Here is a 13,885-nt window from a genome sequence, read left to right as displayed (position 1 = left end):
AGGGCAACAATCATCTTGATTTGACGATTGTACCCTCGCGAAATTTGCTCATTTTCTTCACTTTTCTTCTCTATTTCCTCTGCCCTGGTAATTGCCCTTCATTCCTGGGTCTGGCAAATTTTTCACACACCTGGACTTATATATGCATGTTAGCACTGTTGAAATCACAGAATTTACAGGTAAAATAGATGCATGAAACGAGCCTTATCAAACTGCTCACACTTAAATCATACTTGTCCTCAAGTATGAAAGACAAAAATAAGAAATAAGGCAAGTTTCAATGCATCCTCCCCTTTTAACCAACCTAAGAAAGAAAAACTCCTAGACCTAGACACAGGAAAAAAGAACAAACACAGAAACGCATAAACTGGTATTTTTTCTAGCAGCCATCCCCACAAGTTTAAGGTCAATCCAAGCATTTACAGCCTCAGATTCTTCCACCTCCCTTCCTCTATCTTAGCCAAGCTGTCAGTTCGTTAAGATAGCCTAAAATTTTGCCTCTGTTAGGTTCACACGATCACTCATTCCTCACCAGGGACGTAATGATCATTCGCTCTTCATTCTGCCATACCATTGATGGCTTAAAATTGATGCCATAGAATAGTTCCTTAAGGTCTTTCACTAGGTTGTAATGGAGCTAGGGGGTCACAATGTTTATCGGTGAGAATCCTAAGGATCTAAGTTCAACAGTATAGGTCAAACATGACACGGACACGTGAACTTAGGGGCAAAGCTTAGTAACAAACTCCCGTGTATGATTTTATCTTTCCCAACCTTATGGAGATGTTCCTTGGCTTCTTAGCCTTATTTTCCTTGCTTCACTGGGCCACAATTTTTTTCTGCCCGTTCTCTATTTTTTCTTGGGCCAGGTAAAACTGTTCCTGCCCATTTTTTTGCATTTCAAATTTTTTCTTTTTCCTGGGGCTGATAACATGTATCTCTTTTTTTTTCTGCCCATATTCTAACTATTCTTTTTCTCGGGTCAAGTTACAACCTTCCTTGACCGTTTATCATTTCTAACATTTTCTTCATTTTTCTTTGCTCCTCAATCTGTCTCATACCCCTACCATCGAGCTACTCCATCCCTGCCCCTTTTACCAGAAAAGGAACAGAGTTAGGAGTACATCCCTGAATCTCCACTGCTCCGTTGGCTAAGGCTCTCGATGGTGTAGGGTCCTGTCCACTTCGACTTCAATTTTCCTGGCATGAGCTTCAACCTTGACTGGAAAAGGAGTACTTTCTGCCCAACCTGCAATTCATTCCTCCGGAGATTTTTATCGTGACACAACTCGGTTTTTTCCTTGTACCACATTGCGGCATCATAAGATTCGAGTCTCAGCTCCTCCAGCTCCTGCAGTTGCAGTTTCCTTTCCTCTCCGCAGACTTCCGGCTTTATGTTCATTTCTCTGACTGCCCAATAGGCCTTGTGCTCTATCCCAACAGGAAGGTGGCATATTTTTCTAAACACCAGTCTATACGGCGACATACCAATGGGGGTTTTAAACGCAGTGCGATAGGCCCAGAGCGCATCATCTAGCCTTCTGCTCCAATCCTTCCTCGACGGGTTGACGGTCTTTTCCAAAATTCCTTTGATCTCTCTGTTAGAGATTTTTGCTTGACCGTTGCTTTGCGGATGATACGGAGTGGAAAGTCTGTTATGTACCCCGTATTTCTTCATGAGCGCCTCCATCGTCCGATTATAGAAATGCGTTCCCTGGTCAGAAATGACCGCCCTTGGTACCCCGTATCTACTGAAAATGTTTGTCTTGAGGAACCTCGTGACTTCTTTTTCCTCACAGGTGGCAGTTGCCTTGGCCTCTATCCATTTTAACACGTAATCTACCGCCACTAATATGTAAGAGTTACCATAGGAGGATGGGAATGGGTCAATTCCCCAGACATCAAAAACCTCGCAGATGAACACTGGGATCTGGGGCATCTCATCTCGGGTGGAATTCCCTCGGTCTGCTGGCACCGGTTACAATTCTGGCAGTGGTCGTAAGCGTCCTTATTCAGTGTCGGCCAATAAAATCCACTGTCTAAAACTTTCCGAGCAGTCTTCATTGGACTGAAATGCCCACTGTACGCCAATGCATGGCAGTGGTCCAGTACGTCTCGCTGCTCCCATTTCAGAATGCATCTCCTGATTACTTGGTTGGACCCCATTCTCGATAGGTGCGGATCGTCCCAGAAATAATATTTGGCCTCACTTCTAATTTTCATCCTCTGGGCCCGGGAAACTTCTGGGGTGCTGCTGTGACTAAGTAGTTTGCTAGGTCAGCGAACCATGGTTCCACATTCAGCGGGTACTTCCTTTTGTTAGAAACTCCAGCTCCTGTCGCAGCCATTACTTTATCCCAACAAATGAGGCTTGAGGTTTCTCTTGTGAAGTACAGATGCTCCTCCGGAAATGCGTCTGGTATAGCCTCTTCAGTATCTCCCTGAAAAATTCTGCTGAGTTGATCAGCCACCTTGTTCTTCGTACCCTTCTTATGCTTTACTTCCCAATCGAATTCTTGAAGTAACATCACCTATCAGATCAATCGTGGTTTAGACTCCTTCTTTTACAATAGATATTTTAACGTTGCATGATCAGTAAACACGATTACCCTTGACCCCAACAAATATGGTCGGAATTTCTCAAAGGAATACATGACAGCTAGCATCTATTTCTCTGTGGTGTCGTAATTCTTCTGGGCCTGGTTCAAGGTCTTGGATGCATAGAAAATCACGTAGCTTTTACCTTCAATTCTTTGACCTAAGACTGCTCCGACCGCGTAATTGCTAGCGTCACACATTACCTCGAAAGGGTAATTCCAATCTGGAGCTCTAATGATAGGGGCTGATACAAGTCTTTCTTTCAGAAGTTGGAAGGCCCCTTGACATGCCTCGTCAAAGTTGAAGTCTACGTCATTCTGCAGGAGGCGGGTAAGTGGCTGTGCGATTTTTGCAATGTTCTTAATGAACCTCCGGTAGAATCCAGCATGACCCAAAAATCCCCTTATCTCTTTCTGGTTCGTAGGGTATGGAAGCTTTGAGATCACGTCTACCTTCGCCTTATCCATCTGAATACCTTTTTTCTGAGACCACGTTCCCCAGAACAATTCCCTCTTGTACCATGAAGTGACACTTTTCAAATTTAGTACCAGGTTCTTCTCTCTGCATCTCTGTAACACTAGATCCAAATTGGCTAAGCAAGCTTCGAAAGAATTCCCGTAGACTGTGAAGTCATCCATAAAAATCTCTATGCACTCTTCCAACAGGTCTGAGAAAATACTCATCATGCACCTCTGAAAAGTGTCTGGCGCATTGCACAATCCAAAGGGCATTCTCCTGGTCTTCCGGATCAACGTAAATTTAGAAGTATCCGCTGTATCCGTCTAAAAAACAGAAAAACTTTTTGCCTGCCAATCTTTCCAGCATTTGATCTACAAATGGAAACGGAAAATGGTCGTTCTGCGTAGCCTCATTTAGTTTCCGGTAGTCTATACACATCCGCCACCCGGTCACTAATCTAGTGGGCACCAACTCGTTCTTCTCATTTGTAACCACTTGTATGCCTGACTTCTTAGGTACCATATGGACCGGGCTTACCCGCTTGTTGTCTGGAATAGAATATATGATACCCAGAGAAAGTAGCTTGAGTACTTCTTTTAAAACTTCCTCTCTCATATTGGGATTCAGCTTCCTATGTTGGTCTCTGTGAGGTCTGGCTCCATCTTCTAGGCGAATATGGTGCATGCAGAGATCAGGGCTGATCCCCACTAGGTCTGATAGAGTCCATCCTATGGCGGTCTTATTCTTCCTGAGTACTTCCAGTAACTCTTCTTCCTGCTTTCGTGTTAGGTTGCTGTTGACGATTACTGGGAACATCTTGTTCTCTTCCAAATAAGCATATTTGAGGCCTGGGGGTAATGTCTTAAGTTCCTTCTTTGCCGCACTTGTTTCCTGGGGTAGTGGATTCTTCTTTGTCTCCTTGGTAATTAATCCTTCATGTGTTGGTAAGTGTTCCCCACTAGCGACACAAGCTAATTCCTTAGACCGGAAAAATCTGGACTTTCACAAAACTCCAGAATTGCTTCTGTTAATTCTTCATCAGTCATTCCCAGTGTGTTGACTGCTTCACACCAACTGGCCACTTCCCTGTCAATGGAGTGACTCAACTCTGAATTTTCCACCTGTTCATGCATCAACTCTGTTTCAAGAAATTCTTGGACCAGAGGATTAATTACATCTACAACATGCATATTCTCTATATCCAATGGTTTTTTCATAGCCTCATCAATGTTAAAAGTAAACTTCTCTCCATGATAATCTAGACAAATGGTTCCATCAAACACATCAATGATTGTCTTGGCGGTGCGTAGAAATGGTCTTCCTAAAAGCACTCCGCTAGACTCAGCAGACTGGTACTCACTCATCTTAATTACATAGAAATCAGCAGGATACAGAAAATCATGCACCTTAATGATCACATTCTCTAAGACGCCCTCAGGACTGATGCATGACCTATTAGCTAACTGAATTGCCACCTTCGTATCCACCATCCTTACTCCCTCCAATTTCTTATAAAGCGAAAGCGGTAAAACAATTATCGAAGCACCTAAGTCACACATGGAATGCTCAACATTAATGTTCCCAATTGAGATAGGGAGAGTGAACATACCTGGGTCTGTACGCTTAGAAGGCATTCTTCTCTTCTGGATCACAGCCGACACAGTTTCCCCAATCACGATCTTACCACGGGGTTTGGTCTTCCTAGCTATAAACTCCTTGATAAACTTACTAAAGATGGGCAGCTTAAGAGCCTGAAGAAACGGTAGGTTAATTTTCAACTTCCCAAAAATTTCCATAAAGTCCGCTGGGTCTTCCTTCTTCTTCCTAGGTTCACCTCGGTGGGGAAAGGGTTTCATTTGCCTCTCACTATTGCTAACGTTTCCCTTGGAAGATTCTCCAGTTTCTATGTTGATTTCTTCTATCTCTGGTTCAACTCCTGGACCTAGGGGATGTTGATCAGCTGTCCTGGGTACTGCTTTCTCACTGTCTGTATTCTGGTTGGCATTCCCTGTTCCGACCTCCCCTGTTTCAGTTTTCCCTGTTTTAGCTTCCCCTATTCCGGTTTCCTTTTCCAATGGAGTAATAATGGACTCTCCATCTTTCTTCACACTTGGCCCATCATATCCTCGCTCCGATCTCAGGGTTATCTGGCTGATATTTGCCCTATCTGGTGGTTTTACCGAGGCAGGAATTCTTCCTTCGTTCCCGCGCATCTCACTCAAAGAAGTCGCGATCTGGGAGAGATGTTTAGCTAACATGTCCATGGCTGCCTTCTGCTCATTCTGAGCATCTTGAAGCTTATGCACTATGTCATTGTTGGACTGCATGTTGTTCTGAATGTGCTGCTGCGGCCTGCGAGTTCACCAGATCACCCACCAACTCATCAATGTTCTTCGGCTGTCTGGTACTCGGCTGGCTGGTATTCGGTCCTTGAGGGTGATTGGGACCTTGTCCCTGGTTTGGCCTGAAATTCCCTGGGCCTCCTGTGTTGTGATACTGCATATTCTGCCCTTGTTGATTTTGATGGTTGGGCTGAGAGTTCTGATGATTGCCTTGATAATTCCTCTGGTGAGGTGGCACATATGAACTGGCTAGATTGTTCTGATTCCTGTTTGCCCAGTTGTGTTGGTCATTTTGCTGCCGATTGCCCCAATTGTTCCCCTCCAAATTTCTGTTAACCCAATTCGGTTGTCGCTCCTGCGGGTTTGAATAGTTGTTGCTTTACTGCGGCGGCGGCAGATTCGGATCATTGTCAGACCATCTGAAATTTGGGTGATCCCTCCAGGGAGCATCCCTTTGCCTGCATGGGTTCCAACTTCCGTTAGGGTTTCAGCTTCCCATTGCATTTGCCCGAGCTTGGTCATCACCCTCGTTCAGCTGACTATAGCATTGGTACACTTCCTCTGGACCTGGCAGTTGCTTGGTCTTCTCTCCTGGGTCTGGGGAATTGTTCTTCCCTAAGGCAATCAGAATTGCTTTCTCCAGCTTATCTATTCTCGCATCTATCCGGTCTTCACTTTGCACGTTCACTGCCTCTACACTTCCCCTCTTCAGGATGGTACGAGGAGAATCGTACGCCTTCTTGGCATCAATTAGCCTGCCCAAAATTTCTCGGGCCTCACTTACTCGCTTCTTGGTAAAATTTCCCCCGCTCGAGGAGTTTAATAAATCCTTGGACTCCGGATTCACCCTTCATAAAAGATGTTGTAAACCTCTGCTTCACACATTCGGTTATTAGGGTATGAATCGAGCAAACCCTTGAATCGCGACCAATACTGACTCAACGCCTCATCATAATCTTGTCGGCATGCCAGAATCTCCTTCTTGATTGCATTCGTCTTGTTCGATGGAAAGAAGTAATCCAAGAACAGTAACCTGAAATCTGTCCACGAGCTTATAGAATTTGCCGGTAACCTCAGTAGCCATGTATTCGCCTCTCCCTTCAGTGCGAAAGGTAGAGCACGTAGCCTATAATCTTCCTCGGTCGAGTTAGGTGACCTCTTCTAAATGCTGCAGAGCTTGCAAAACTCATGTAGAAACTCGTAGGGACATTCTATCTTGCGGCCATAGAAGTGTGGCATGACAGCCAGTACATTGGTCTTGATGTCCATTAATCTCTGAGCTTGGGTGATTACTATTGCTTGTGCCGGCTTGCCGTTCAAATGAGCAGTGAGCGAGCCGATCTCTGGATCATTGTCTGGTTCAGCCGCCATTTTGACGGTTCCTTCTACTGAGTCCGCAGTTGACTCAACTTCCTCCTTGATGGGTGAGACTAGGTCGTCTTCACTTTTTGAACTCAGCTGGACTGGATCTCCTGTTGTCAACCCAGATCGGGTAGTAACATGGGAGACAGTTCTCTTGATCTGCCAACTAGCTTGAGCGTCTATCCAACCAAATGAGTTACTCTAGTGTCCTAACCTTGAGCCTATGCTCATAAACTGAAAAGAAAGCGAAAAACACAAATGAAAACTATGTACGCCAAAAATCTCTAGATGCAAACATAAACAACACCATCCATCCCCGGCAACGGCGCTAACCGTGACTTGGGGTCCCCATTGTAAAAATCTTGGCTTCGCCACTGTCACGCCCGCATTTTCTAAGAATAGATAACACGGTTGATCACGACTAGAGGATGATTAAAGAAGCGGGGAAGAAAGGGGAAAATAACACAACTCAACCATAGCTCGAAACAAATGGGAATAGCTCGAATAAAATCAGAGTATCTCAACAATCAACAACTCAAAAATGAATACTATATCAACGATACAAGAACTCAAAAGAAGAACAACTACTTAGCGGAAGTATTTGAGAGAAGGAATATGCCACGTGTGAAGACATGACACATTTTATACACTTAAATTTCTTCAACGGTCTTGCTCAACACCCACCGCACTCGTCACGCTTAACCTGTACATTTTTAAAAGAAATGCAGAGCTGGGTACTTGATGCATTCAGTGGACTCACGCTGAAAATATTTTATAAAAAGTATTTATCATGCCACCATTGAGTGACCTTGGGGTTTTAACTTTAGAAATCGCCCAAGACACTAAAATCATTTCCATCGTAAAACTCGTGACTGCGCAGTCATTTTCCCATAGATGTCTACCATATCTGATCCATTGATGACAAGGAATGTGGCCACATTCCAAATCACTAGATCGGCCGACCCAAAAGACGGCTCACGATCCCCATTGGTGTACACTAGCCTGAGTAGGGACTCACTCCCTAGTCAGACCCGAATTCGATTATCCATAGATGACAAAAGCCACATCAGATAGGTTCCATAGAATAAAACAAAATACGGCATGACAAATATTCACATCATTTTTCACATAAAAATATACTTAGGGCATTGCCCTTATTTAAAAAGAAAGCCCACCTCAAGTTCTTAATCCGAAATTATTTCCTTTCCCTTGATATCACGTCTCGCTTGCAAGGAATTACCTTTAGCATTTAAATAACACATAAATCAACACAATGAATGAAGTAAATAAATAAGATGCATGCACCCTAATTAAAATCGTTTATCTCGTTTCTCGGTTTTCGATTATTCGGCGGCCGCCCAAAGTTCCTCCGTTGGCTCCTCGTATTTCCACCACAATGTCGGTATAAATTCCCAAAAATTATACAAGCGCATAACTTAATCATCGAAATTATTTCCCCTCGAAAATATATTTATTTAGGACTTGGGATAAATTATTCAACCTTCACATTATCCAGAAATTAATTAAATAATTCCCCACAATTAATTTATCGGCCCAAAAATTTAATTAATTTAGCCCAAGAATTAAAAAGTGGCCCACAATCACGTAACAAACATCCTCTCTCTCTTTCTCTCTGTATGTAAATACACATACCCACAAATTCTCCAACTTCAAAACAAACACAAAAAAAAGACCAAGTCAAATACTCCTCCTTGCAATCACACGTACATATATCCCCTTCCCAAAGCAATACCACTTTCCACCATTCCACTATTAAACATCAACCACAATTTATTAAAAGTGAAGGAATTAAAGAAACATATAGTCCCTTCTCTAAAACTGCCGGCTACCAAAGAACACCCCCACATTCAAATGTTAAGCAAAACAGAAATTCTCAAATTCTCTTCTCTCTCTAAACTCATATTAAAACAAGCAACCAAGGATAATTTCAATCGGGAAGCCGTACTGCCGCCTCGCCGCGTCACAGGGCTGCTTCTCCGTCGCCGCCACTGCTGTCTGTCGTCGTCGCTGCGGAAGCCCCAGCAGCCGCTGCCCTCTTCGTCTGCTCGCTGGCGGCCTCGACCCATCCCGGTTAGCCCCGTTTCTCTATTAAAGGTACGATCTTGATTTATTTAAGTCCGGTTCATAATTCGGATTGCTTCGATTCAAAACTTGGTTGGGTATTATGTGAGATGCAAACACATAAAAAGAAAAGAGAATTGGCTGCTGGGAGGGATATACCTTTTTGGAAGGGAGAAAGAATTTTGCAACTGAAGGAAGGGATGGAACTCACGGCTTTCTCTACTCATTTTGCTATCTCAAAATTTGGAAGAAAGGCAAAAAATATGTGGAATGGTCTGGGTATATATATATATTCCCATATAAATTGTAGATTTGAAACTGATATGAAGCAGTTGAGATATATAATAATTCTGTGGAGATTTGGTTTGTTTGAGAGATTTTAGGGAGTGGAGATATGAGGAAATCGTTTGGTGATAGGGTTTGGAGAAATATCTTTTACCAAGTAGTTGACTACAAATTTGGAATAAATAATAATTTTTTTTCTCTTTTTTTTACGGGTATTACAATCTACCCACCTTAATAAAAATTTCGTCCCGATATTTGCTTACGTCCTTCGAATATAGAATTTCTCCATCATCCTGTCTTCTAATTTCCAAGCACCTTCCTCATGTTGTTTAATTAACCTTGTAGGTGAAAGTCACATCGCTGCCACTTTTAATAAATTACGTAAAGTTAGATTATATTAAATTAAATCGCGCACTTCGCATCATCCCTCCATCTCTTGCACCATCTTTTGCGTTTGAACTTCATTTCGTCTTTGCTATCTTCCACTTCTTGAAATCCTCCTCATATTCTTTTTGTCCTTGTCGTTCCGGGAAAACGTAGGAAATAGTAAAACAGTTGACACATCAAGCTTGCTCCAACGTTTCGCGCCATTCCAAGAAAAAAAAAATTCATTGTCCATTGACCTCCATTCCCACTCTCGATCTCCTTGCCTCGTATTTTTGACAAATCAGGGATTCGCCCCACACTTTCAGATTCTCGTTCATTTTTGTCACTCGGGAAAGTGATAGATTATTTCAACTAAAAACTATGGTTCGCGCGTACCCAGTCTAGCCTACAACATAAGCACTCTATGTTCGCAACATACTTCATCATCTCACATCTCGACATCTACCACAATTAACGTCATTCATATCACAAGATAAACACACAACATTTTCACATCCCATAGCAAAACACTTTCGAACTTCACATTTATTTTCAAAACTTTTTAAACTTCACATTTATTTATTACACTTTCACACTTTCCTCAAAAATTTCCACATCTCGTTTTTAAAGTAAAAGTTTTGACTCAAAACTAAAACTTACTTTCGCATCAACTTTCATCCTTCGTATAAAACACTCTATAGAATAACGTATCATACTTTGCACCTCATAACATAAATAACATCACACTTCCATAGCTCAATTTTCCAAACGAAAAAGTTTAAACTATTTTTCTCAAAACTCAAAAATTTTCGAACAATTCATAAACACAGTATTTTCCATTGATAAAATCTTTTCATAAAAGATAAGTCACCTCATTGCATAACATATCACAAAACACACACATATATATTTTTATAACCATAGCTCATCTATCCCATTGCAAAACATACTTTGTTTTCATAACCATAGCTCTTCTATCCCATTGTAAAAATACTTTGTTTTCATAACCATAGCTCTTCCATCCCATTGTAAAACATACTTTGTTTTCATAACCATAGCTCTTCTATCCCATTGTAAAACATACTTTGTTTTCTCTTCTATCCCATTGTAAATCATACTTTGTTTTCCTAACCATAGCTTCTCATCTCCTTTCATGAAAACTTTCTCATAAAAATTTTTCATAAAAATAAACTACCTCTTTCTTGATTGAGCGCGGCGAAGCGGGATGTTGAGCCTTCAATACACAATTATTATTTTATCTTCTTTTATTTTATTTTATTTATTATTTTAGTCTAGCGAAACAAGTCTAGACTAAGACTAAAAAAGACTCTCGGGTCCAGAGCGGAAAGAAAAATTGCTCTGATACCACTTTGTCACTCCCGCATTTTCTAAGGATAGAAAACACGGTTGATAACGACTAGGGGAGGATTAAAGAAGCGGGGAAGAAAGGGGAAAACAACACAACTCAACCATAGCCCGAAACAAATGAGAATAGCTCGGATAAAATCAGAGTATCTCAACAATCAACAACTCAAAAATGAATACTATCTCAACGATACAAGAACTCAAAAGAAGAACAACTACTTAGCGGAAGCATTTGAGAGAAGGAATATGCCACGTGTGAAGACATCTTGTCAAATCTTTCCTTATCCTATTTAAATTAGGATTTAAATTATTTCCTTGTAGAAATAATTCAAATTTTCGATCCACCCCATTTTTCTAAAGGGGTTCATATTTTGTTCCTATTTTGTGGGATTCTTCTCTCCAAATAAATTCAACTTGAACCATATCTCTATTTAATTAGTCAAAAAAAAATCCCACAACCCCATTCTCTCTCAAACTACACGCCTACTCCCTTTCTCTCTATAATTCTTCCACAAATTTTAATTGTTTTATTTAAGTGTGAGAATAATCCTTGAATATATATAGAAAACCCTAACCCTAATTCTTCCCCCCCCCACAATCACACGCCTCCCTCAACTCTCTCCCTCTCTCCCACACGCCTCTCCCCCTCCCTCTCTCTCTCAAGTGCCTCAAAATTTATTCTTCACAAAATTCTTCATCCTTGCTTGATTTGGAGTTGGAAACTCAAGATCCGTTGAAGAATCAAACCACTTGTCGCTTCTACCGATTGTTTTTCAAGGGAAAGGTATATTTTGATCCATCTTTCTCATTCTCACCGTTTAATCCATAATATTTTGAACCCTCATGCATATAGTTGAGTGGAGAATTGTAGATCTAAGAACTAAATGGTTGGGAAGGAAGTTTTGCACAAGATTATGAATGTGTGCGTGTGTGTATGCGTGTGTGTGTGTGCGTGTATGTGTGTGTGTAAGTGTGTGGATGTATCAATTGTGAATGTTACGTGTGATTAGGAAAGCACGATTGTAAATTCGTATTTGGAAGCATGAACATGTATGTGTGGAAGTATGATAGACAAATTAGGGTTTGTGTGTGTTGTGTATGAAAATTGTTGTGTACGGGCAGTAGGTTCCGACGTCTGTTGGACCAATCAAACGATCTTATTTTGACACGATTGTTTAACTGGATGAAGTTTTAGATGCCTTCCGTGTTGTGTCAAAATTTCAGCTTCAATTGATGACGGATGAATTTTTAACAAATTTTTCAATTGAACTGCGTAGTCCTGCCAGAATTTTGTTTCGTCCAGTGAGTTTCGTCTTTGATTTGACCGATTGAAAGATGTGATTTTGGTGTGAAATTTTAACTGGATAAACCTTTATGTGTCTACTGTGTGGTGACCGAATTTTAGCTTCAAATGATATCGGATGGAATTTTAATGATTTTTACAAAAACGCTGCGCTGTTCTGCCAGATTCATGTTTTGTTGAAATAGTCTTTGTTGATAAGTTTTGAATGAAGTACATGATACAAGTGTGAGTAAGGGACTTATCCTACGATGTGGTTATGTGTTGCACGTTGATGTATGCTAAAGGGATCATTTCGTTTATGATGGTGAACGATTAGGATGTGCAATGTAAGAAAATGATGAAAGGAACGATAGGGCATGCATGATTAATGTGTTGGTGGAAAACTGATTGTATTATGTGCTTATGGTGTTGACAAGGGTTATTGTGCGTACGTGAGTACGAAGAAGTAAGAGTCGTGATAAAGTTGTGAACTATGAATTATAAGCAAGAGAGGTGGGCTTTCTTTTACTAAACTCTTTTACGCTTTCAAAAGTATGATTATGGTGTAATAAGGGTGGTTTAAATTGTTATGTCATGCCATGTTTGTTTTGATGATGAGATTGTGCCTGATGCCTAGTTTGTGAGTTCGCTCCATTAGGCTATAGGGCTATGTTAAACGAATTCGGGTCTGAGTAGGGCCACAAACCCATCAGGCTAGTGTACACAGGTGGGATCGTGAGCCGTCCTTGCTAGTCGGCCGGTCTCGTGGGCGAATAGTGTGGCCACACTTTCGTCGCACTATGGTAAGAGGTTGTGATTGTTTGGTTGTTGAGGAAAGGAGAAGATTATTTGACTGGCCAGTCTATGATATTGTTTTGTGTGTTCTCGATTATTATACTCAAGTTAAAACTCGAGTTCACTGTGGTATGCATGACATAACTTTTATCAAATTTTTTTGGCATGAGCCCACTTAGTATATCAATTACTCAGCCCGTCATGTGTTTTCCCTATGTGCAGGTTGAGTGGTGATGTTGCGGCGGATGTTGAGTCGAGCCTTGATAATTTCCGGATGTGTCGTGTCGTCATACATAGGCGTTATCCCATGACTCTCTAGATTCCTTATTTCCGCTGTCTTGTTTTGAATTGTTTTCCTAAAGTCTTCCACTATACTCTACACTACTTTTATGACATTAACTACTTTGAGATATTAATTCTGTTGTTTGACTATTTAATAGTATGAAATACTCCTTTTGAAGTTTAGTTAGGTTTTGAGTTAAATGTTGTCCTTTATTGTTTCCCACACTTCTTCCTCGCTTCTTAGTTCCTCCCCTAGTCACGATTTCCCCGTCTTTACTATCCTTAGTAAGGGCGGTCGTGACAGATAGTCATAATATAATATTTTATTCTTATCTTATAGATTTATATGGATTTAATCCTAGATGGATCCTAGATAAATTTGAATAATATTTATATTATTTTATTTTTATCTTATGGATTTGAATAGATTTAATTCTATTAAGACAAATTCTAGATGGATCAAAATAAGTATTAGTCCAAGTTATCCTTATCTTTTGGATTTATATCCTAGATAGATTAAGATATTGATAATATATAAGAAAATCTTTATTTAATTGGATTTAGATAAATTTATTTATCTAAGAAATCCTAAGTATGTTTGATATATACATGATGTATATTCTGAATAGAATTAAGATTGATATAAATATTGGTTGATAGGATTTTA

At 40.7% G+C, this 13,885-nt stretch overlaps 1 protein-coding gene and 1 long non-coding RNA gene across 2 annotated transcripts; one reads left to right on the top strand and one right to left on the bottom strand.

Annotated features, from left to right (window-relative positions):
* Positions 1-4,028: 4,028 nt before the first annotated feature.
* On the bottom strand, positions 4,029-5,321 carry LOC121776719. Its single transcript, XM_042173895.1, has one exon. It carries the CDS (start codon positions 5,319-5,321, stop codon positions 4,029-4,031), a length of 1,293 nt encoding a protein of 430 aa, XP_042029829.1.
* Positions 5,322-8,443: 3,122 nt separating this feature from the next.
* On the top strand, positions 8,444-13,401 carry LOC121775878. Its single transcript, XR_006045206.1, has 2 exons — positions 8,444-8,876; positions 13,159-13,401. It is a non-coding gene; the product is annotated as an uncharacterized LOC121775878 (long non-coding RNA).
* The last annotated feature ends 484 nt before the right edge of the window (positions 13,402-13,885 follow it).

This window comes from Salvia splendens, chromosome 18, assembly GCF_004379255.2.
Source record: "Salvia splendens isolate huo1 chromosome 18, SspV2, whole genome shotgun sequence".
Classification (NCBI taxonomy): domain Eukaryota; kingdom Viridiplantae; phylum Streptophyta; class Magnoliopsida; order Lamiales; family Lamiaceae; genus Salvia; species Salvia splendens.
This window is presented reverse-complemented; position numbering and strand designations above follow the sequence as displayed.